The sequence below is a fragment of the Cherax quadricarinatus genome, chromosome 13 (assembly GCF_038502225.1).
Source record: "Cherax quadricarinatus isolate ZL_2023a chromosome 13, ASM3850222v1, whole genome shotgun sequence".
In the NCBI taxonomy this organism is placed as follows: domain Eukaryota; kingdom Metazoa; phylum Arthropoda; class Malacostraca; order Decapoda; family Parastacidae; genus Cherax; species Cherax quadricarinatus.
The window spans coordinates 51,020,199-51,047,146 of record NC_091304.1 but is presented as its reverse complement, the minus strand read 5'-3'; the positions used below and the strand labels follow the sequence as shown (position 1 = coordinate 51,047,146).

At 38.8% G+C, this 26,948-nt stretch overlaps 1 protein-coding gene across 1 annotated transcript in view; it reads left to right on the top strand.

Moving 5' to 3' along the window:
* Positions 1 to 26,948, top strand: part of LOC128688472 (bridge-like lipid transfer protein family member 3B) — a 272,927-nt gene that overhangs the window by 63,034 nt on the left and 182,945 nt on the right. Inside the window, exons 8-9 of the mRNA XM_070084750.1 lie at positions 13,563 to 13,683; positions 26,495 to 26,645. Coding sequence (XP_069940851.1) covers positions 13,563 to 13,683; positions 26,495 to 26,645 — 272 coding nt within the window. The remainder of the gene's footprint in view (positions 1 to 13,562; positions 13,684 to 26,494; positions 26,646 to 26,948) is intronic.

Below are 26,948 nucleotides of genomic sequence, written 5' to 3'. Positions count from 1 at the left end.
TTATTTTCATTAAAATTTCGTGACTGCCTCTCCCACTCTATCATCTGCTCTCCTTTTGCACTCTCTCACCACTCTCTTTACCTTTCTTTTACTCTCCATATACTCTGCTCTTCTTATAACACTTCTGCTTTGTAAAAACCTCTCATAAGCTACCTTTTTCTCTTTTATCACACCCTTTACTTCATCATTCCACCAATCACTCCTCTTTCCTCCTGCCCCCACCCTCCTATAACCACAAACTTCTGCCCCCACATTCTAATACTGCATTTTTAAAACTATTCCAACCCTCTTCAACCCCCCCACTACTCGTCTTTGCACTAGTCCACCTTTCTGCCAATAGTCGCTTATATCTCACGTGAACTTCCTCCTCCCTTTGCTTATACACTTTCACCTCCCTCTTACTTGTTGTTGCACTCTTCCTCTTTTCCCATCTACCTCTTACTCTAACTGTAGTTACAACTAAATAATGATCCGATATATCAGTTGCTCCTCTATAAACATGTACAGTATTTGAACAGATTAAATGACAAAAAAAAAAATATTGTAAATGATTTGATGTACTGTACTTACAGCATTTATGCCCTAATGGAATAATGGTTCATTTGTAATATTAGTCTTCCTTCAAGAATACTTTCATATAGCAAAAAATATCGGTTCAGTTTTTATTTGTCGTAACTAATATTATGTTTTCAACTCTTAAACTTTGCATGGGATCCTTGACAGCCTTGCTGTGGAAGTTTTCATTGCATTTATGGATTTAGAAAAGGCATACAATGGAGAATATATATAGCTGGACTTGAGTACTGGAAATGAGAAGTACAATGCCTGCACTTTAAAGGAGGGGTTTGAAATATTGGCAGTTTGGAGGGATATGTTATATATCTTTATAAATGCTTCTAAACTGTTGTATCTGGGCACCTCTGCAAAGAGAGTGATTATGTATGAATGAGGTGAAAGTGTTGAAAGATGATGGGAGTATTTCCTTTTTGGGGATTTTTTCTTTTTGGGTCACCCTGCCTCGGTGGGAGACGGCCAACTTGTTAAAAAAAAAAATGATAGTGGATAGGGGAGAAATGTGGCAGATATTGCCAATGTACGGAACAGCTAGTAAGTTGCTAAATGCTGTAAAGAGTTTTTGAGTATAGTGAGGCTCAGGTTAGGGTAAGTAGGAGAGAGGGAGATTACTTTCCAGTAATAGTAGGTCCTAGACAGGATGTGTAATGTCACCATGGTTGTTTAACATTTATAAATGGGGTTGTAAAATAAGTAAATGCTAGGGTGTTGGGGAGAAGGGTGTGATTAACCCTTTCAGGGTCCAGAGGCCAAATTTCAAAGTGTGCACCAGGGTCAAAGAATTTTCAAAAAATAATTTTGTTATTTTTTCTTATGATATGGCAGAGAATCTTTTTCTGAAGGTAATAAAACAAAAAGTACAAAATTTGATGGGAAATTGACAAAATTATGCTTGCGAATTTTGATGTGTCGGCGATATTTACGCATCAGGGATTTTGCTGACTTTGACTCCCATTTTAGGCCAATTACAGTATTCCAGTCAAACAAATTCTTAGCTATTTCACTAGTATTACTTCTATTCTATCAATTGAGCACAAGAAATCGCCAAGTCAACTGTTTCAACAACAAAATAAAGTGACTGGAAATTTGTAATTTGGCCAATTTAATGCAAAGTTCAAAATAATCCAATTTCAAAAAAGGGTCCAGAATAAACAATGCAGGCATTCCTGGCACTAACCTAACATTTCCTCCGTGCATTAGTTATGTTTTCAGGCTTTACAAATGAATTCCATTTTGATTTTTTGTTCACATAATGAATTTTTATTCAAACCAAAAAATAGAAAATTTACTGTTATGCAATACCGTAATAATAATTGTATAAATAATATCACCTCATTGGTGAATGTATATTAGACCCACCAGCTGTCATGTACGTATTAGACTTGTGAGGTCATTTGTTTACTCTTGAACATCAGCAAAAATTTAACATATCTGCTACTTTGAGCTCAGTTTCAAGCCATTTCCAGTACTAAAATCAATCAAAATCATCTCTATTTCTGTAGTATATCTTCCATTCTATCAAATGAGACCAAGAAATTGCAAATACAACTATAAAAAACACGAGAAAACACTGCAAAGTCGCTGTTTTAATCGAAAATTATGATCTTGGTTTTCTTTCTCTCATTATGCACTGTGTGCTGCAGGATTTGCTTTATGTTGTGCGCACATACCACATAGATGTATTCTCTCATATCTAGGCCCAAATTTACTGCTCACAGCTTATCAGAGTGAGCTGAGCTTATGGCATAGATCTACGGTTTGCACCCTGAACGTAAAGCCGTAGATCTACGGCACGGACCCTGAAAGGGTTAAATTATGGGGAATCAAATACAAAATGGGAGTTGACAGTTACTTTCTGCTGATGATATTGTGCACTTTTGGGGGATTCTAGTGAGAAGTTGCAAAGGTTAGTGGATGAGTTTGGGAGGGTGTGTAAATGTGGAAAGTTGAAAGTGAATATAGATAAGAGTAAGGTGATGAGAGTATCAAACGATTTAGATAAAGAAAAATTGGATATCACATTGGAGGGAGGGAATGTGGAAGAAGTGAATGTTTTCGGATTTTTGAGAGTTGACTTGTCAGTGGATGGGTTTATGAAGGATGAAGTAAACCATAGAATTGATGAAGGAAAAAAAGGTGAGTGGTGCGTTGAGGTATCTGTGGAGACAGTGTTATCCATGGAAGGAAAGAAGGGAATGTACAAGAGTATAGTGGTACCAACTCATATGTGGGTGTGAAACATGGGTTGTAAATGCTGCAGTGAGGAGGCAACTTGAAGCATTGGAGATGTCGTGTCTAAGGGCAATGTGTGGTGTAAATATTATGCAGAGAATTTGTAGTGTAGAAATTAGGAGGAGGTGTGGAGTTACTAAAAGTATTCGAGGGCTGAAGAGGGGCTGTTGAGGTAGTTTGGTCATTTAGAGAGATTGGAACAAGGTAGATTGACTTGGAGAGTGTGTAAATCTACTGGGGAAGGAAGGCGGGGTAGGGGTCATCCCTGAAGAGGTTGGAGGGAGGGGGGTAAAGGAGGTTTTGTGGGCGAGGGCCTTGGACTTCCAGCAAGCATGCGTGAGCATGTTAGATAGGAGTGAATGGAGATGAATGGTTTCTGGGACCTCATGAGTTGTTGGAGTGTGAACAGGGTAATATTTTATGAAGGGATTCAAGGAAACCGGTTAGCCGGACTTGAGTCCTGGAAATGGGAAATACAATGCCTGCACTTTAAAGGAGGGGTTTAGGATGTTGGCAGTTTGGGGGGACGTCTAAACTGTCATATCTGAGCGCCTCTGCAAAGTCAGTGATGAATTTTTTTTTTTCTTTCTTTTTGGGTCGCCCTGCCTCGGTGGGAAACGGCTGATGCGTTAAAAAAAAAAATATTTTGTACAGAATTATAGAAGCCTAGTTATCACTGGAAGCAAAATTGTGCATTACATAAAAAATTTCTTTATAGTCTTTTTTAGGGTTCACCTCTACTTAAAATTGCAGGACCCATTGCTTTGGAAAAATAGAAAAAAAAAAGACTTAGAGGAAAAATATTTCCATTCATTCCTGAAGCCATATGAATATTGCACTTCCCCCACCACCCCATCCTTTAGTTAATTCACCAATAAGTATACAGTATTTCATTATATAATATGATACACAAGGTTTATAAGATACATTGATGGTTCAAAGATGGTTCAGAATTTGAAGGATGCATTACTTGTACACAATACTAGTTTGTATAAAATTACATTTCAGAAATCTCATCCAGCTTCTTAGAGCTGAGGTGCATACCTAGGATATAAAAGGCATAACCCCTCAAAATTGCAGCATTGAGTCTGAAACAGAAAATTAGCTGCCCTGGGATACCTAGTTGCACTGTTGAGTGTTTTGCCTAGCTTTTTTTTTCTTATATTTGATGCTTCAAGGTTTGAATGTCTACAATTTTATTTTCTGTAGCAGCTGGAAAAGTTGACCAACATGCCATAGATGCAATTTGTAGGTTTGATTTTGAACCAAATGTATGTTCTTAGTGTAGTCAATCTTGTCCTGTATTCATCTTGTTCTTCTAACATTAGTGGTTTATATATGGATTTGAGTATTGCTATGTCTTGCTTGTCATACCACCAGAATGCTGTTACAGTACGGTACATTAGTGGTATGAAACTACTGTATTTCATAATTGCCCAAATGTTTTTGCAAAAGGGGCATATTTTTCTCTGCTCACTGTGTCTCATATTCTCGTATTGAATATTCTCTTGTCTACATATCTGCCACACACCTCACGGATGCCTCATGGACAAATGACTTGCACTGCTCTGTGAGGATTACGAGGTTGCACTGTTGGTTTTCCATATCTTAATAGAATGTCGTGTATATCCAACACACTTGACTGAACTATCTTCCTTGCTGAAAGGCTAACCTTTGATGTAGACTATCTCTGACTTTTTAATAGAAACTAATGTGTTGCACCAACATTGTTTTTATTGTACCTTTAGCACTCTTCACTATCCTCATTAATTATTCCCTTGCACACTTCTAACCTCTCACTCATGCCTAACCTCTGCATATTCATCCTTTAGCACCTCTCCCTGCAATACTGTATGACCCTTTTGAGTTTCTCTTTATCTGATTATTATTATTATTATTATTATTATTATTATTATTATTATTATTATTATTATTATTATTATTATTATTATTATTATTATTATTATTATTATTATTATTATTATTATTATTATTATTATTATTATTATTATTATTATTATTGTTTATTGTTGTTATTGTTACATGTGTTCTGTATGTATTGTGTTAGACCTAAAACTCTTATTTTAGAACTGAGTTAATATTTATATGAAGTTTGGTGTCTTGTATGTATAGTATGCACAATAATAAGGGCAGATGGTTGGTATATTGAGTAGGATGTGTGTTGTCTGGGACCTGAGTGAGTGATCATTCTAATAGATGTTTTAGTTAAAATGGGTTTTAAGTAATTTACTGCTGTAGATTACCGTGCATATTCACCAGAAATGGAGCAGGGATAGATTAAAGAGTTGTACAGAGTGAGTAATGTTGTTTGAGTATACAGCTGTGTGTTTTTAAAAGAATGGCTACTATTTTAGAAATTTTGTAAAATTTTAATGCTAGCAACTTAGTGATGCTACGAGTCCAGAGTATTAAGGTTTTCCTCTGCACTACTACTTTTCTCAAATATACAAACAAGGTGGGAACTTGTATTTATTCTAATTAGGATCAAGTTCAGTGAACAAATTCCCATTGGGTTAGTGAAAATAAGAAATTTTAACTATAACAAAAGTACGTACGTATTTCAATTTTCCAGTTTTTCTTCAGAATTTTGTAATTTTTAAATTATACGTACAGTGCTGTTCAGTATAAAATGCTTTCTTGTACTCTGCGAATATTTATAATTTTCTAACAAAATTCGAAGCAAGTTTTTCAGACTAAACACTTTTGTGTTATTTTCCCACCTTGTCCAGTTATTTTTTTTTTATTAACCATTACTCATTTTTTCAAGATACACATTTTATGAAATACTATATATGCCTTAAACATGGATTGCACTGCACATTATTTATTAATATATGGCTGGTGAGATTCATATTTTTTTGTATATATCTGCTGCTAATGTGTGTGACTTATTGGGAAGTACAGGTAGTTTGTTCACACGATTATTGTGTACTCTTAATATTCTCATGATACAGTGCACTAACTTCTTATAACTTTGCAACACATTATTGACTTCCTTAGGTTTCAATATCAGGAACAAATTTCAGACTGTGATTCAGGCATTACAGTAAGTTCTGGTCAAATCCAATATAGTGACTAGGAAATACATAGTGCAGAATTACTCATTGCTCAATGAAATATTTTAAATGTTCCTAAAATGTATGAAACCAGGAATATTTATTGAATATGTAATAACTGACAATGTTTTTAAAAGATGATTAATAATTTACAGTACTGTACTGCACTAGGTTATAGTAAGCGTATATGCACCTGGAGAAGAGAGAAGTGTAGAGGAGAGAGTGAGAGATTTTGGGAAATGTTGAGTGAATGCGTGGGGAGTTTTGAACCAAGTGTGAGAGTAATGGTGGTTGGGGATTTCAATGCTAAAGTGGGCAAAAATGTTGTGGAGGGAGTAGTAGGTAAATTTGGGGTGCCAGGGGTAAATGTAAATGGGGAGCCTTTAATTGAGCTATGTGTAGAAAGAAATTTGGTAATAAGTAATACATATTTTATGAAAAAGAGGATAAATAAATATACAAGGTATGATGTAGCACATAATGAAAGTAGTTTATTAGATTATGTATTGGTGGATAAAAGGTTGATGGGTAGGCTCCAGGATGTACATGTTTATAGAGGGGCAACTGATATATCGGATCATTATTTAGTTGTAGCTACACTTGGAGTAAGAGGTAGATGGGAAAAGAGGAAACTGGCAACAAGAAGTAAGAGGGAGGTGAAAGTGTATAAACTAAGGGCAGAGGAAGCTCGGGTGAGATATAAGCAACTAATGGCAGAAAGGTGGGCTGGTGCAAGTATGAGTAGTGTAGGGGGGGGGGGTTGAAGAGGGTTGGAATAGTTTTAAAAATGCAATATTAGAATGTGGGGTAGAAGTTTGTGGTTATAGGAGGGTGGGTGCAGGAGGAAAGAGGAGCGATTGGTGCAGTGATAAAGTAAAGGGTGTGTAAAAGAGAAAAAGTTAGCTTATGAGAGGTTTTTACAAAGCAGAAGTGTTATAAGACGAGTAGAGTATATGGAGAGTAAAAGAAAGGTGAAGAGAGTGGTGAGAGAGTGCAAAAGGAGAGCAGATGATAGAGTGGGAGAGGCACTGTCAAGAAATTTTAATGAAAATAAGAAAAAATTTTGGAGTGAGTTAAACAAGTTACGCAAGCCTAGGGAACATATGGATTTGTCAGTTAAAAACAGAGTAGGGGAGTTAGTAGATGGGGAGAGGGAGGTATTACGTAGATGGCAAGAATATTTTGAGGAACTTTTAAATGTTGAGGAAGAAAGGGAAGCGTTAATTTCATGCACTGGCCAGAAGTGAAGAAGAGCAGAATGTAAGTGTGGGGGAGGTACGTGATGCATTACGTAGAATGAAAGGGAGTAAAGCAGCTGGAACTGATGGGATCATGACAGAAATGTTAAAAGCAGGGGGAGATATAGTGTTGGAGTGGTTGGTACTTTTGTTTAATAAATGTATGAAAGAGGGGAAGGTACCTAGGGATTGGTGGAGAGCATGTATAGTCCCTTTATATAAAGGGAATGGGGACAAAAGAGATTGTAAAAATTATAGAGGAATAAGTTTACTGAGTATACCAGGAAAAGTGTACGGTAGGGTTATAATTGAAAGAATTAGAGGTAAGACAGAATGTAGGATTGCGGATGAGCAGGGAGGTTTCAGAGTGGGTAGGGGATGTGTAGATCAAGTGTTTACATTGAAGCATATATGTGAACAGTATTTAGATAAAGATAGGGAAGTTTTTATTGCATTTATGGATTTAGAAAAGGCATATGATAGTGGGTAGGGGAGCAATGTGGCAGATGTTGCAAGTATATATGGAATAGGTGGTAAGTTACTAAATGTTGTAAAGAGCTTTTATGAGGATAGTGAGGCTCAGGTTAGGGTGTGTAGAAGAGAGGGAGATTACTTCCCGGTAAAAGTAGGTCTTAGACAGGGATGTGTAATGTCACCATGGTTGTTTAATATATTTATAGATGGGGTTGTAAAAGAAGTAAATGCTAGGGTGTTCGGGAGAGGGGTGGGATTAAATTATGGGGAACCAAATACAAAGTGGGAATTGACACAGTTACTTTTTGCTGATGATACTGTGCTTATGGGAGATTCTAAAGAAAAATTGCAAAGGTTAGTGGATGAGTTTGGGAGTGTGTGTAAAAGTAGAAAGTTGAAAGTGAACATAGAAAAGAGTAAGGTGATGAGGGTATCAAATGATTTAGATAAAGAAAAATTGGATATCAAATTGGGGAGGAGGAGTATGGAAGAAGTGAATGTTTTCAGATACTTGGGAGTTGATGGGTTGGCGGATGGATTTATGAAGGATGAGGTTAATCATAGAATTGATGAAGGAAAAAAGGTGAGTGGTGCGTTGAGGTATATGTGGAGTCAAAAAACGTTATCTATGGAGGCAAAGAAGGGAATGTATGAAAGTATAGTAGTACCAACACTCTTATATGGATGTGAAGCTTGGGTGGTAAATGCAGCAGCGAGGAGACGGTTGGAGGCAGTGGAGATGTCCTGTCTAAGGGCAATGTGTGGTGTAAATATTATGCAGAAAATTCGGAGTGTGGAAATTAGGAAAAGGTGTGGAGTTAATAAAAGTATTAGTCAGAGGGCAGAAGAGGGGTTGTTGAGGTGGTTTGGTCATTTAGAGAGAATGGATCAAAGTAGAATGACATGGAAAGCATATAAATCTATAGGGGAAGGAAGGCGGGGTAGGAGTCGTCCTCGAAAATGTTGGAGAGAGGGGGTAAAGGAGGTTTTGTGGGCGAGGGGCTTGGACTTCCAGCAAGCGTGCGTGAGCGTGTTAGATAGGAGTGAATGGAGACAAATGGTACTTGGGACCTGACGACCTGTTGGAGTGTGAGCAGAGTAATATTTAGTGAAGGGATTCGGGGAAACCGGTTATTTTCATATAGTCGGACTTGAGTCCTGGAAATGGGAAGTACAATGCCTGCACTTTAAAGGAGGGGTTTGGGATATTGGCAGTTTGGAGGGATATGTTGTGTATCTTTATACGTATATGCTACTAAACTGTTGTGTTCTGAGCACCTCTGCAAAAACAGTGATAATGTGTGAGTGTGGTGAAAGTGTTGAATGATGATGAAAGTATTTTCTTTTTGGGGATTTTCTTTCTTTTTTGGGTCACCCTGCCTCGGTGGGAGACGACCAACTTGTTGAAAAAAAAAAAAAATATATATATATATAATATATATATAAATTATAGGTAGTAGGTTGGTAGACAGCAACCGCCCAGGGAGGTACTACCGTCCTGCCAAGTGAGTGTAAAACGAAAGCCTGTAATTGTTTTACATGATGGTAGGATTGCTGGTGTCCTTTTTTCTGTCTCATGAACATGCAAGATTTCAGGTATGTCTTGCTACTTCTACTTACACTTAGGTCACACTACACATACATGTACAAGCACATATATACACACCCCTCTGGGTTTTCTTCTATTTTCTTTCTAGTTCTTATTCTTGTTTATTTCCTCTTATCTCCATGGGGAAGTGGAACAGAATTCTTCCTCCGTAAGCCATGCGTGTTGTAAGAGGCAACTAAAATGCCGGGAGCAAGGGGCTAGTAACCTCTTCTCCTGTATATATTACTAAATGTAAAAGGAGAAACTTTCGTTTTTCCTTTTGGGCCACCCCGCCTCGGTGGGATACGGCCGGTGTGTTGAAAGAAAGAAAGATATATATAAATATATATATTTTTTTTTTTTTTTTATTATCACACCGGCCGATTCCCACCAAGGCAGGGTGGCCCGAAAAAGAAAAACTTTCACCATCATTCACTCCATCACTGTCTTGCCAGAAGGGTGCTTTACACTACAGTTTTTAAACTGCAACATTAACCCCCCTCCTTCAGAGTGCAGGCACTGTACTTCCCATCTCCAGGACTCAAGTCCGGCCTGCCGGTTTCCCTGAATCCCTTCATAAATGTTACTTTGCTCACACTCCAACAGCACGTCAAGTATTAAAAACCATTTGTCTCCATTCACTCCTATCAAACACGCTCACGCATGCCTGCTGGAAGTCCAAGCCCCTCGCACACAAAACCTCCTTTACCCCCTCCCTCCAACCCTTCCTAGGCCGACCCCTACCCCGCCTTCCTTCCACTACAGACTGATACACTCTTGAAGTCATTCTGTTTCGCTCCATTCTCTCTACATGTCCGAACCACCTCAACAACCCTTCCTCAGCCCTCTGGACAACAGTTTTGGTAATCCCGCACCTCCTCCTAACTTCCAAACTACGAATTCTCTGCATTATATTCACAGCACACATTGCCCTCAGACATGACATCTCCACTGCCTCCAGCCTTCTCCTCGCTGCAACATTCATCACCCACGCTTCACACCCATATAAGAGCGTTGGTAAAACTATACTCTCATACATTCCCCTCTTTGCCTCCAAGGACAAAGTTCTTTGTCTCCACAGACTCCTAAGTGCACCACTCACTCTTTTTCCCTCATCAATTCTATGATTCACCTCATCTTTCATAGACCCATCCGCTGACACGTCCACTCCCAAATATCTGAATACGTTCACCTCCTCCATACTCTCTCCCTCCAATCTGATATTCAATCTTTCATCACCTAATCTTTTTGTTATCCTCATAACCTTACTCTTTCCTGTATTCACCTTTAATTTTCTTCTTTTGCACACCCTACCAAATTCATCCACCAATCTCTGCAACTTCTCTTCAGAATCTCCCAAGAGCACAGTGTCATCGGCAAAGAGCAGCTGTGACAACTCCCACTTTGTGTGTGATTCTTTATCTTTTAACTCCACGCCTCTTGCCAAGACCCTCGCATTTACTTCTCTTACAACCCCATCTATAAATATATTAAACAACCACGGTGACATCACACATCCTTGTCTAAGGCCTACTTTTACTGGGAAAAAATTTCCCTCTTTCCTACATACTCTAACTTGAGCCTCACTATCCTCGTAAAAACTCTTCACTGCTTTCAGTAACCTACCTCCTACACCATACACTTGCAACATCTGCCACATTGCCCCCCTATCCACCCTGTCATACGCCTTTTCCAAATCCATAAATGCCACAAAGACCTCTTTAGCCTTATCTAAATACTGTTCACTTATATGTTTCACTGTAAACACCTGGTCCACACACCCCCTACCTTTCCTAAAGCCTCCTTGTTCATCTGCTATCCTATTCTCCGTCTTACTCTTAATTCTTTCAATTATAACTCTACCATACACTTTACCAGGTACACTCAACAGACTTATCCCCCTATAATTTTTGCACTCTCTTTTATCCCCTTTGCCTTTATACAAAGGAACTATGCATGCTCTCTGCCAATCCCTAGGTACCTTACCCTCTTCCATACATTTATTAAATAATTGCACCAACCACTCCAAAACTATATCCCCACCTGCTTTTAACATTTCTATCTTTATCCCATCAATCCCGGCTGCCTTACCCCCTTTCATTTTACCTACTGCCTCACGAACTTCCCCCACACTCACAACTGGCTCTTCCTCACTCCTACAAGATGTTATTCCTCCTTGCCCTATACACGAAATCACAGCTTCCCTATCTTCATCAACATTTAACAATTCCTCAAAATATTCCTTCCATCTTCCCAATACCTCTACCTCTCCATTTAATAACTCTCCTCTCCTATTTTTAACTGACAAATCCATTTGTTCTCTAGGCTTTCTTAACTTGTTAATCTCACTCCAAAACTTTTTCTTATTTTCAACAAAATTTGTTGATAACATCTCACCCACTCTCTCATTTGCTCTCTTTTTACATTGCTTCACCACTCTCTTAACTTCTCTCTTTTTCTCCATATACTCTTCCCTCCTTGCATCACTTCTACTTTGTAAAAACTTCTCATATGCTAACTTTTTCTCCCTTACTACTCTCTTTACATCATCATTCCACCAATCGCTCCTCTTCCCTCCTGCACCCACTTTCCTGTAACCACAAACTTCTGCTGAACACTCTAACACTACATTTTTAAACCTACCCCATACCTCTTCGACCCCATTGCCTATGCTCTCATTAGCCCATCTATCCTCCAATAGCTGTTTATATCTTACCCTAACTGCCTCCTCTTTTAGTTTATAAACCTTCACCTCTCTCTTCCCTGATGCTTCTATTCTCCTTGTATCCCATCTACCTTTTACTCTCAGTGTAGCTACAACTAGAAAGTGATCTGATATATCTGTGGCCCCTCTATAAACATGTACATCCTGAAGTCTACTCAACAGTCTTTTATCTACCAATACATAATCCAACAAACTACTGTCATTTCGCCCTACATCATATCATGTATACTTATTTATCCTCTTTTTCTTAAAATATGTATTACCTATAACTAAACCCCTTTCTATACAAAGTTCAATCAAAGGGCTCCCATTATCATTTACACCTGGCACCCCAAACTTACCTACCACACCCTCTCTAAAAGTTTCTCCTACTTTAGCATTCAAGTCCCCTACCACAATTACTCTCTCACTTGGTTCAAAGGCTCCTATACATTCACTTAACATCTCCCAAAATCTCTCTCTCTCCTCTGCATTCCTCTCTTCTCCAGGTGCATACACGCTTATTATGACCCACTTCTCGCATCCAACCTTTACTTTAATCCACATAATTCTTGAATTTACACATTCATATTCTCTTTTCTCCTTCCATAACTGATCATTTAACATTACTGCTACCCCTTCCTTTGCTCTAACTCTCTCAGATACTCCAGATTTAATCCCATTTATTTCCCCCCACTGAAACTCTCCTACCCCCTTCAGCTTTGTTTCGCTTAGGGCCAGGACATCCAACTTCTTTTCATTCATAACATCAGCAATCATCTGTTTCTTGTCATCCGCACTACATCCACGCACATTTAAGCAACCCAGTTTTATAAAGTTTTTCTTCTTCTCTTTTTTAGTAATTGTATACAGGAGAAGGGGTTACTAGCCCATTGCTCCCGGCATTTTAGTCGCCTCATACGACACGCATGGCTTACGGAGGAAAGATTCTTTTCCACTTCCCCATGGACAATAGAAGAAATAAAAAAGAACAAGAGCTATTTAGAAAAAGGAGAAAAACCTAGATGTATGTATATATATATATGCATGTGCGTGTCTGTGAAGTGTGACCAAAGTGTAAGTAGGAGTAGCAAGATATCCCTGTTATCTTAGCGTGTTTATGAGACAGAAAAAGAAACCAGCAATCCTACCATCATGCAAAACAGTTACAGGTTTTTGTTTCACAGTCATCTGGCAGGACGGTAGTACTTCCCTGGGTGGTTGCTGTCTACCAACCTACTACCTATATATATATTATATATATATATATATATATATATATATATATATATATATTATATATATATTATATATATATATATATATATTATATATATATATATTATATATATATATATATATATATATATATATATATATATATATATATATATATATATATATATATATATATATATATATATATATATATAATTTTTTTTTTTTTTCAACAAGTTGGCCGTCTCCCACATACATACACATATGCAATAGTAGAATTCTCCTACCAAAGTCTTAAGTATTGGTGCAGCCAATAAGTGAAACATGTGTTCATATTGGTTCCTAATAGGATGTGTGTATTTTTTACTATATGACACAAATGTGTACAGGAAATGGGCTAAACATTTTTAATTAATGGTTACAAAAATCAAACTTACCTTTAGCATTTGTGCTTTCAGCGGGACGGTCAAGTCACCCAGACTTGTCTTCAGGAGCGGTACTGCAGGTTGCCATATGTCAGCTCGAGATGGACTTCTACCCATACCATCTGGCTGCTGGTGACAGAGGACACTGGATTAAGTGTGTACTTTATGACTTATACTCTAAGGGTGAGGGGAAAGCTTGGCTGGAGTTGCCATAGCTTCAGTTGATGCCATAATTATTTACATGTATATCCTATTTATTTATTTGAATTTGATAAAGTGGTGTATATATAAAAGTTGATAGTCTTTTCCTGGCGGTTCTCTTGCCAAAATTTCTTTTAAATTTCACAATCATTGTACTTGGCCATCAGAGGGTACAGTATTGCATACATTTCAAATTTACTAAAGAATAAAAAAAGATGCAATACCTTGACTGGAAGAATGCACAAATAACCTACACAAAAGAGACTTGAAATTTAAGACATTACAGTGGACCCTCTCTTTTCGTCTCTGTTATCGCTGACTTTTTTTTGTCAAAATATTGCCTCTGTTTTCTTTGATTTTCTCCGTTTTCATCAATGGTATGGAACCTGTCCAGTGCCCAGCACAGACACAATTGCCTCCCACACACATTCTCAGGCAGCGTCGTGTTGTTTCTCGGTGAGTGAACATATCCTGCGAGGTCATACGAAACATTTCGTAATAATCCATTGTTTTTGGACTTGTTTATTGTGTGTGACTGCTAAATAAGCCACCATGGGCCCAAAGAAAGCTACTAGTGCCAATCCTTTGGTAAAGAAAGTGAGGAACACCGTAGAATTGAAGAAAGAAATCGTACAAGAATGATAGTATCATAACATGTTGCTGACCTCGCCAGGATGTATGGGAAGGCGCCATCAGTTCCATTGTGGCGAAGGAAAAAGAAATCAAGGAAGCTGATGTTGCAAAAGGAGTAAATGTGATAACGAAACAGAGATCACAAGAAATTGAACAAGTGGAGAAATTGTTGTTGGTGTGGATCAGTGAGAAACAATTAGCGGGAGATAGTATTGTGCAGTTGATAAGTTGCGAAAAGGCAAGGCAGTTGCATGATGATCTCATACAGAAAATGCCTGGAACAAATGCTGATGTTAGTGAATTTAAGGCCAGCAAAGGCTGGTTCAAAAAATTAAAGAAGCGATGTGGCATACACAGTGTTGTAAGGCATGGTGAGGCTGCCAGTTCCAACAAACAAGCAGCTGTAAAATTTGTGCGTGAATTCCAAAATTATGTAGAGGCTGAAAAATTTGTCCCCCAACAAGTGTTCAATTGTGATGAAACAGGCCTCTTTCTTGCAGTTACAAATATTACAAGTATTTAGACTTGACCATTTTATTGTCAGGAAGCCCCAAGCACATGGCCGGGGGTTTGCTTTTCCTTTCATGTTCTGCATGGGGCAGGATTTTTTTTTATATTATGCACACTCACTGCTCAGACACATTCTTTCATGTCTAGGACAAAATTACCACTCACAGCATATTTGAGAGCACTGTGCCCAAAACGTGGATTTATGCAAGCAACACGGGCACCAGTCATGAATGTCTATGTAAGAGACAGTGATAAGGTTAACTAAGAAAATTGCAAACTAAATCTGAACAGCAGATTCAGAAAAATATTAAAGAAAGAAGGGGAACTCAAAGGAAAAGTCAGACTAGGCAGGACTTTAAAGACATCTTTGGTCAGTGGTTGTATCATAACCAGAGAGGTTGGCCTCCACTGCTTCTAAGCTCAACATCATAAGAAAAATTTAACATCTGCAGTGTTAGTAAGTGAAAAGGTATTTTGCTGATGTACTTTGGGGTTTCACTTTAGAGTGTAATCAACTTGTGTCCCACCTGCTTGTGGCAGCCTTGCAGACAGTTACATCTAAGTGGCACAAATGGAAGCAGCACTGTCTGGGGGTTTACTCCAGACAGGTTATTTGCTTTGAGTTTTCAGTCTGGTTAAGGTCTTCATAAATATGGGGTATGAAAGGAAAGACTGGGTGTCCTGTGTATGAGGTTAGTTGCAAAAAATGCTATGGCACTTAATGTGCCTTTTGTAGTGATTTGGTTTCTTTTTGCCTGTGTCAATTTAAATGATAATTATAAGTTCATGTGTAGGCATTAAATTGGTTTTTGCTGATTGTGTAGTGAATGTGTGCTTAGAGTGGATGTTGTTCATTGGAGGGTAAGCATTCTGACTTTCAGGGATTATTGGTGGATAATGTTTGTGGCCATATTTGGTGCAGTGGCAATGTTTTGAATGATTTTCCTTAAAAAGCTTTAAGTGGATGAGAAGCCATCTAAGCTTAGCAGTGAATTGTGAGGCCTTTTGTTATTAACGCCGATAAAAAGGCATTGAAGAAGCAAATTTTTTTTTACATACTGGCCATCTCCCACCGAGGCAGTGACCCGAAAAAGAAACAGGATTAATAACCATGGAGTGAACACTGTAGTTCAGGATTAGTGGGTTCTGATTGTCATGCCAAAACCTGCAATTTCAGTGGATAATGCTGCTGAAGAGAAATAGAGGGCTAAGACTTCCGTGGCTTCCTGTTTTCCTGCTGATCCTGTTTTTGTGGTCTCAGAATCAACAAAGATCCTACCTGGAATAGCTTTGGTTGACCTTTTATCTTGTTCAGATAAAGAAATTATCAGCATTCTTGCTTAAATTCAACACTCAAGGAATTACCTGAAAGAGTTTGTGCCATGGTAACTGAGCCAAAGGTTACACTTGAAATCCAAACTTTCTGGTTCTCTTATTGAATCCTTTGCAAAGAAGAAGAATTGTCATCATCGTGTATGTGGTGATTTCATTGGATTGATTGCAACTGAAGCACTATTCTTGTGAGTTCCTGGAGCTAATACATCAGAATATTTTTTTGAGAATAATGTGCTATCACTTATTCACATTGGTGGTCATAATTAGACTTGGTTGTATCTACCTCATCACACAACTGTTACCATTGTCACATACCTACAGTAAGACCCCTCATTGATAGATTCTCTCGTTATTGAATTTGGGCAGTTTTGGACATTGCAAGCATTTTTCTTCATGCAAATGTTGGATGCATTGGACAAAATGGGAAAGTCTTCAAGTATGATTTTGTCTGTAGTGAGAGTGTCCAGTTGCCGTCTGAAGCATTTGGCCAAGCCTAATGACTCAGGCATTTGTCTAGTATGTGGCAGAGCAGCCATGCCCACGACCTGCCTGTTTTTTATTTTTCCTAGAGCCTTAGGCCTTCTGCACTAGTTTGTGCTCACTCATGCAGACACTTGTCATTCAGTCTAGTTTTCCCTGGATTTAGTATTTTATGCGATTTTATGAACATATTAAGTAAAGTGCAATTGACAGTGGCTTTGAAAGCCAGTGATGGATCAAGAGGAAGTGTGTGGTTCTCATTGCTAAGCAGAAACTTGAACTAAGTCTGGTGTCTCAGTGGCATTGGCATGTGAAGAAGATAGTGTTCAGAAACAGTGTCTGCTATCCATAGAAGCAAGGACAGACTTAGTATTCTTTCTTTCAACACACCGGCCGTATCCCACCAAGGCGGGGTGGCCCAAAAGGAAAAAACAAAAGTTTCTCCTTTTACATTTAGTAATATATACAGGAGAAGAGGTTACTAACCCCTTGCTCCCGGCATTTTAGTCGCCTCTTACAACATGCATGGCTTACGGAGAAAGAATTCTGTTCCACTTCCCCATGGAGATAAGAGGAAATAAACAAGAATAAGAACTAGAAAGAAAATAGAAGAAAACTCAGAGGGGTGTGTATGTATATATATGCTTGTACATGTATGTGTAATGTGACCTAAGTGTAAGTAGAAGTAGCAAGACATACTTGAAATCTTGCATGTTCATGAGACAGAAAAAAGGGCACCAGCAATCCTACCATCATGTAAAACAATTACAGGCTTTCGTTTTACACTCGCTTGGCAGGACGGTAGTACCTCCCTGGGCGGTTGCTGTCTACCAACCTACTACCTAGGAGACAGTATATGCTTTTAAATTTAGTGTAGATGCTAGCCATAGAAGTTCAACAGTTGGCCCTAGAAAGGTTATGAAAACAGTCCATAATTAAAAGCTTGAAGAAGCAGCATAACACTGTTGGTGTTAATTTTCGTGATGTTGATCTTCACTTTGCTGCTCATAGGCTGGTAAAACATATGAGCTTAGAGTTTCAAGCAAGTGATGGGTGGCTCTGGCACTTCTGTAATGATCATAGTTTGAGTAATGTGAAGATTTATGGTGAGGCTGGTAGTGCACCTATAGACAAAAGTTGATCTTTTCAGATTAATGTTACATCATTTGATAGGTAGTGAGAAGCTCCCACTATCTCAGCTGTTTAATTCTGATGACTTGTTTTTCATTCACTGCTGTCCAATACACTAGCCTCTCAGCATAAAGGAAGAATACAAGGCCGTAACCTCAGTAAAGACTGCTTCTGAGCATTGTGCTGTGTTAATGCTGATAATTCTCAGTGTAAATTTGACATGAATGAGTTCCCAATTAATTATTACAAGGATTAGAAAGGCTGGTTTGACAAGGATGTACATGTGTTTGGCAACTCCTAGGTAGTAGGTTGTTGGCAGCAACCACCCAGGGAAGTACTGCCATCCTGCCAAGTGAGTGAAAAATGAGAGCCTGTAATTGTTTTACATGATGGTAGAATTGCTGGTGTCTTTTTTTCTGTCTCATAAACATGCAAGATTTCGGGTACATCTTGCTATTTCTACTTTAACTTAGGTCACACTACACGTGCATGTACAAGCATATATATATGTACACACTCCACTGGGTTTTCTTCTATTTTCTTACTAGTTTTTGTTCTTGTTTATTTCCTCTTATCTCCATGGGGAAGTGGAACAGAATTCTCCCTCCATAAGCCATGTGTCGTAAGAGGCAACCAAAATGTCGGGAGCAAGGGGCTTCTCCTGTATATATTACTAAAGTTAAAAAGAGAAACTTTTGTTTTTCTTTTTGGGCCACTCTGCTTTGGTGGGATATGGCCGGTTTGTTGAAAAAAGAAAGTATTTGGTAACTGTCTTTTTTTCTACATTTTGTCCCTGAAGTACACGGTCATGTTTCTGCCTCCTGATACCACCTTCCTGATCCAACTTATGGATCAGGAGGTTATTGCAGCCTGCAAGAGGCTGCACTAGTATACACAGCAGGACCCTGCTTATACAGCAGGTTAGGTTCCTGGCTACCGTTGTAAAGCAAAAATCACTGTAAAGTGAATCATAACCTTTTTTCACTTTCAGATGCATATAAAAATCTGATAACATTTACTCTATCCCACCAAGGCAGGGTAACCTAAGAAGAAAAATGAAAGTTTCTCTTTTTAAATTTAGTAATTTATACAGGAGAAGGGGTTACTAGCCCCTTGCTCCTCTCATTTTAGTCGTCTCTTTTCCATTTCCCCATGGAGAACACATTACTTACCTTAAAATATTTTCATCCTTAGCTTACAAGGAGTGGTGAATATATTTATTGTAAAAAGTCTGAATAACTGAAGAATGAATATAATTGAAAACTGCTGTATTAGCGAAATGCTGTAAAGCGAGACCATCCAGTAGATGGACTGGTAGTAATCGAGGAGGAGGAAGCTTTTGAAAGAGATACTAGAGGCCTTCACACGTTCAACAACATCAAAAGGTGTAACCTGTAGTCTGCCATCTTCAATGTAGCAACATCATTGAAGGAACCAAAATGGACAAAATAACTAATGGTTGGAATTTTTTTTTATATAACCTTGATACTGAGCTGGACTTGGAGGGGTTTGAGGCCAGTGATTTGATTACACCCTTCAGAGGGTGGGAGAAACGAAAGTTAGAGGAAGATGTAATAGCGTGGTTAGTAGAAAGTGGTGATATTGGTTACCAGAGTTGAGTGATGCAGAAATTGAGAGGGGTCTATTAGGATAGAAGAACAAGGTAGTGATGATGAAGATATTGAGAAGTCACGAAAGTTGTCAGTTGTATGAGATGCAGTTGATGTTCTCAAGTATGTATGTACAGTGAAGGCCTACTGTCTACACTGGCTTGCCCTGCCAGAGCATGGCAGGACAAGGAGTGCAAGATAGGCAGGCCAAGCAAGGCAAGGCAGAGATTGGTAAAGAATTGTAGACTTAACATATACACACCTTTTTTTTCAGTTTCCTGTCACCTGTGCCTTGTACACATGTAGTCTCCCTTCTTCCTTCCAACCACCCTCACTCCCCCATCATCCACCTACCTTCTGTCTCTCCAGCTCATCACACCCCCCCATCCCTCTCTCTCATTATATTAGATTTGCTTCAAGGTTTGATACTCCTTGAAACATTCACATAGATGCAACATGACACATCTCGCACCTTCTGTATGTGTTGAAGAAGCACCGTTACCCAGGATGCAGTGCTTGGACCTGTCTGGTCATCAGTTGAGCCAAGACATAAAATGTTGGTAGATGCCAAATTTGAAGGCAACAAAATTGCACTTAAATTTATGTGAGTCACAGTTTGGTTCCCACGGTAAATTTACATAGGTCACAGTTAATGCTGGTGAGGAGCTATTGATTCAGAGAATTGGACTTCTCCTCTGTCTTGGATCAAATCTGATTGCCCTCAAATACAAATTTTTATTTCCTTGCAAGATTACATTGAGATTATGATTACAGTAATGAGTTGCAGTGCAAAGAGAGCCACTATCATGCCTTGGCATTATGAGCAGACTAAATTTAATGGCTTACAGACTACTGAATACTAGAGAAATTGATCGTAGTTTAAGTTGTACATCAGTTTTTATTTATAGTAGACAGTATGTTTACTCAAATTATAATCCGGGGATATTACATTGGGACAGGTTGAGAGTATTTTGTAGGTTTTGTATATCAATAGTAAATATTTAAATTATATTATGGGAATATGACATTGTGAGTTGTTGAAAGTAGTTTACAGTATGAGAATATTACAATTGGGTGTAAGGCAGTAGTGTTTTGGGTAGGTATTTATACTACAATGTAGTTTTATGTAATGTATGATCTTTGGACATCTAGTTTTGAAGTTTTAAGATTTAGGTAATTGGGAGATTTTTTGGTAAAGTTAAATATTTAGTATTAAGTATTTAGTTTAGGGTGAGTAGGTGGTTTTTGAGAAGTCTTAGAGTGATGTTCAGACTGGGTTACTTTAGTATTTACTGGTAATGAATTCCAAATTTTGGGGGCCCCTATGTGCATAGTTTTTACAGTGTGATAAAGACACGGGGTACATCAAAAAGTGATGTGTGTCTTGTGTTATGGTCGTGTGTCCTTCTGTTTCCCTAGCACTATATGATCCCTATGGGTTTAGCACTTCTCCCAGTTAAAACATGCATGCTTTCTGACAAACTTTAGGTATTTCCTTTTTTTCATGTATGCATGTATTTAACAAATACAGTATACCCACCACTCCAGGTCTCTATATCCACCTGCTTTTAACATCTTTGTTTTAATTGCATCTCTCTTAGCTGCTTTACCTTCTTTCATTCTTCCTTTTTGTAAAAAGGCAATTGGTAATGTGTTTTCAATAAGAATTTCAGATTCTCTAGTTGAATAAAAGCATGATTGTTCTTTTTTTTTGGGAGGGGGGGGGAGAGTATTCAGTATCACTTGCCTTGATGTCCCATCCTGGAAAATGTTCAAATACTACTAACCACTGAGGAACTTCAGTGTCTCTCAAAGGATCTACTGTCACACTGTGCCCATGGAACAAAGTACATGACAAAGGAACCATAAGAACTGAAAGGCTAAACCTAAACCTAACAGAATTGTATTATCTGAGTCTCCCTCAGATAGTACAGTTCAATTATTTATCTGCCTGAAAACAGTAAATGGCAAGTTCTGCATAACCGGGGGCTATCTATAAAGTATGTCAATAATGTCGCCTATTTTTTTTTTTTTTTAATCGAGTGTAAACCATACTTTGCAGAAATAGTTTTTCATATTCATCATTCTGTACTGAGAGCCCTTGTGTCAAACCTGTATTGGTTGAGTGACCTTATTAAAGCTAGAAATCTCCAAAGAAGAAGGCACTAATTCACCTTTGCTAGAAGTCGTGAGCATCTTCATTCACAGATCATTTGCACTGTCCGTGTATTTCATGAAATGCTAAACCTGTGTGGATTGTTACAAGGATTTGTGAACTGCAGCCTATTTTTTTTTTTTATTATCACACTGGCCGATTCCCACCAAGGCAGGGTGGCCCGAAAAAGAAAAACTTTCACCATCATTCACTCCATCACTGTCTTGCCAGAAGGGTGCTTTACACTACAGTTTTTAAACTGCAACATTAACACCCCTCCTTCAGAGTGCAGGCACTGTACTTCCTGTCTCCAGGACTCAAGTCCAGCCTGCCGGTTTCCCTGAACCCCTTCATAAATGTTACTTTGCTCACACTCCAACAGCACGTCAAGTATTAAAAACCATTTGTCTCCATTCACTCCTATCAAACACGCTCAAGCATGCCTGCTGGAAGTCCAAGCCCCTCGCACACAAAACCTCCTTTACCCCCTCCCTCCAACCTTTCCTAGGCCGACCCCTACCCTGCCTTCCTTCCACTACAGACCGATACACTCTTGAAGTTATTCTGTTTCGCTTCATTCTCTCCACATGTCCGAATCACCTCAACAACCCTTCCTCAGCCCTCTGGACAACAGTTTTGGTAATCCCGCACCTCCTCCTAACTTCCAAACTACGAATTCTCTGCATTATATTCACACCACACATTGCTCTCAGACATGACATCTCCACTGCCTCCAGCCTTCTCCTCGCTGCAACATTCATCACCCATGCTTCACACACATATAAGAGCGTTGGTAAAACTATACTCTCATACATTCCCCTCTTTGCCTCCAAGGACAAAGTTCTTTGTCTCCACAGACTCCTAAGTGCACCACTCACCCTTTTCCCCTCATCAATTCTATGATTCACCTCATCTTTCATAGACCCATCCGCTGACATGTCCACTCCCAAATATCTGAATACATTCACCTCCTCCATACTCTCTCCCTCCAATCTGATATCCAATCTTTCATCACCTAATCTTTTTGTTATCCTCATAACCTTACTCTTTCCTGTATTCACTTTCAATTTTCTTCTTTTGCACACCCTACCAAATTCATCCACCAATCTCTGCAACTTCTCTTCAGAATCTCCCAAGAGCACAGTGTCATCAGCAAAGAGAAACTGTGACAACTCCCACTTTATGTGTGATTCTTTATCTTTTAACTCCACGCCTCTTGCCAAGACCCTCGCATTTACTTCTCTTACAACCCTATCTATAAATATATTAAACAACCACGGTGACATCACACATCCTTGTCTAAGGCCTACTTTTACTGGGAAATAATTTCCCTCTTTCCTACATACTCTAACTTGAGCCTCACTATCCTCGTAAAAACTCTTCACTGCTTTCAGTAACCTACCTCCTACACCATACACCTGCAACATCTGCCACATTGCCCCCCTATCCACCCTGTCATACGCCTTTTCCAAATCCATAAATGCCACAAAGACCTCTTTAGCCTTATCTAAATACTGTTCACTTATATGTTTCACTGTAAACACCTGGTCCACACACCCCCTACCTTTCCTAAAGCCTCCTTGTTCATCTGCTATCCTATTCTCCGTCTTACTCTTACTTCTTTCAATAATAACTCTACCATACACTTTGCCAGGTATACTCAACAGACTTCTTTCTTTCTTTCAACACACCGGCCGCATCCCACCGAGGCGGGGTGGCCCAAAAGGAAAAACGAAAGTTTCTCCTTTTACATTTAGTAATATATACAGGAGAAGAGGTTACTAGCCCCTTGCTCCCGGCATTTTAGTTGCCTCTTACAACACGCATGGCTTACGGAGGAAGAATTCTGTTCCACTTCCCCATGGAGAACTCAACAGACTTATCCCCCTATAATTTTTGCACTCTCTTTTATCCCCTTTGCCTTTATACAAAGGAACTATGCATGCTCTCTGCCAATCCCTTGGTACCTTACCCTCTTCCATACATTTATTAAATAATTGCACCAACCACTCCAAAACTATATCCCCACCTGCTTTTAACATTTCTATCTTTATCCCATCAATCCCGGCTGCCTTACCCCCTTTCATTTTACCTACTGCCTCACGAACTTCCCCCACACTCACAACTGGCTCTTCCTCACTCCTACAAGATGTTGTTCCTCCTTGCCCTATACACGAAATCACAGCTTCCCTATCTTCATCAACATTTAATAATTCCTCAAAATATTCCCTCCATCTTCCCAATACCTCTAACTCTCCATTTAATAACTCTCCTCTCCTATTTTTAACTGACAAATCCATTTGTTCTCTAGGCTTTCTTAACTTGTTAATCTCACTCCAAAACTTTTTCTTATTTTCAACAAAATTTGTTGATAACATCTCACCCACTCTCTCATTTGCTCTCTTTTTACATTGCTTCACCACTCTCTTAACCTCTCTCTTTTTCTCCATATACTCTTCCCTCCTTGCATAACTTCTACTTTGTAAAAGCTTCTCATATGCTAACTTTTTCTCCCTTACTACTCTCTTCACATCATCATTTCACCAATCGCTCCTCTTCCCTCCCGCACCCACTTTCCTGTAACCACAAACTTCTGCTGAACACTCTAACACTACATTTTTAAACCTACCCCATACTTCTTCGACCCCATTGCCTATGCTCTCATTAGCCCATCTATCCTCCAATAGCTGTTTATATCTTACCCTAACTGCCTCCTCTTTTAGTTTATAAACCTTCACCTCTCTCTTCCCTGATGCTTCTATTCTCCTTGTATCACATCTACCTTTTACTCTCAGTGTAGCTACAACTAGAAAGTGATCTGATATATCTGTGGCCCCTCTATAAACATGTACATCCTGAAGTCTACTCAACAGTCTTTTATCTACCAATACATAATCCAACAAACTACTGTCATTTCGCCCTACATCATATCTTGTATACTTATTAATCCTCTTTTTCTTAAAATATGTATTACCTATAACTAAACCCCTTTCTATACAAAGTTCAATCAAAGGGCTCCCATTATCATTTACACATGGCACCCCAAACGTACCTACCACACCCTCTCTAAAAGTTTCTCCTACTTTAGCATTCAGGTCCCCTACCACAATTACTCTCTCACATGGTTCAAAGGCTCCTATACATTCACTTAACATCTCCCAAAATCTCTCTCTCTCTCCTCTGCATTCCTTTCTTCTCCAGGTGCATACACACTTATTATGACCCACTTCTCGCATCCAACCTTTACTTTAATCCACATAATTCTTGCATTTATGCAGCCTAGTCTCTCTTAATTCATGAGTCTTGTACAGGATTTGCATTTTAAATCTGTGTAATACACTTATGTGTACATGGGTGAACCATACACTGCTCTGAGGAAAGACTGTTAGCTAAGGCTCAGTTTTTAAGTTTGTAGATGTGTCTGCTCTGGCCTCGTTAAATTTTCCTTCACATTGTATGCACATTATTCTTTGTCAGATTGATCTTTTTTATTGCATTAAAGAAGCATTTTCCTAGTTTCAGTGGTTTTTACATTGCTGTTGTAATTATCCATAACCATTTTCAAAATTGTGTGATGGAACATAGTTCATAAGCTGAAGTGTGCTTCATTGCTTGTTTGATTTACAAGGCAAGTGAAACTCTATAAGTTTATCTGTTACCTTGCATTTGAGCAGTTTTTAATTTATATAAATAAGATATAAATATAAATAAGATAGAGGGTGTCAAATGATTTAGATAAAGAAAAATTGGATATCAAATTGGGGAGGAGGAGTTTGGAAGAAGTGAATGTTTTCAGATACTTGGGAGTTGATGTGTCGGTGGATGGATTTATGAAGGATGAGGTTAATCATAGAATTGATGAGGGAAAAAAGGTGAGTGGTGCGTTGAGGTATATGTGGAGTCAAAAAACGTTATCTATGGAGGCAAAGAAGGGAATGTATGAAAGTATAGTAGTACCAACACTCTTATATGGGTGTGAAGCTTGGGTGGTAAATGCAGCAGCGAGGAGACGGTTGGAGGCAGTGGAGATGTCCTGTTTAAGGGCAATGTGTGGTGTAAATATTATGCAGAAAATTCGGAGTGTGGAAATTAGGAAAAGGTGTGGAGTTAATAAAAGTATTAGTCATAGGGCAGAAGAGGGGTTGTTGAGGTGGTTTGGTCATTTAGAGAGAATGGATCAAAGTAGAATGACATGGAAAGCATATAAATCTATAGGGGAAGGAAGGCGGGGTAGGGGTCGTCCTCAAAAGGGTTGGAGAGAGGGGGTAAAGGAGGTTTTGTGGGCGAGGGGCTTGGACTTCCAGCAAGCGTGCGTGAGCGTGTTAGATAGGAGTGAATGGAGACGAATGGTACTTGGGACCTGACGATCTGTTGGAGTGTGAGCAGGGTAATATTTAGTGAAGGGATTCAGGGAAACCGGTTATTTTCATATAGTCGGACTTGAGTCCTGGAAATGGGAAATACAATGTCTGCACTTTAAAGGAGGGGTTTGGGATATTGGCAGTTTGAAGGGATATGTTGTGTATCTTTATATGTGTATGCTTCTAGACTGTTGTATTCTGAGCACCTCTGCAAAAACAGTGATAATGTGCGAGTGTGATGAAAGTGTTGAATGATGATGAAAGTATTTTCTTTTTTGGGATTTTCTTTCTTTTTTGGGTCACCCTGCCTCGGTGGGAGACGGCCGACTTGTTGAAAAAAAAAAAAAAATAGTTCCTAAAATACCTTTAAACAAATGTACAGTTGACTGGTACATAGCTAATGGAAATTGACTCAAATTACATGGCAGTGGTTGCAAAGATGCAACATTGATTTAAGGGTAGCAGCTTGAGAATATAACGGAAGAATTTAGTTGGTGGTAAGGAGGCAATTTTAGGGAAAACTGTAGTAATCATTGTAGTATTTTACAGATATTGTGTGGAATGTGGGCCAGCATTGTGGGCTCAGGCTGCCTTAGCACAGTTCAAGACTCTACTCACAGACACTTTGAACTCCAGTCGATCTACCCACACACCTCTTGCCCGTGCCCCTCCCCATACACTGCATGATGCCCCATATCAGGTATGTCCAGAAGAATTTGTTTAGGATTGGCTTTACAAAAAAATATTAGTGAATTTCCAGAACTAGAAAGTAATGTCATCTTTAAGTGTTTGATTTTAAATCAGTAGCTGGCAAAAAATCTTATGAACTGCTGAGATTCATACCAAACTCTGAAATTATCCCGAGATGCAAAGATGACACCACAATAGCACCTGCACAGATGACTGCCAAAGATGACACCACAGTAGCAATTGCACCGTTGAATGCCAAGATAGCAACACAGGAGCAGCTACATAGATGAATGCCAAGATAACACCACAGAGT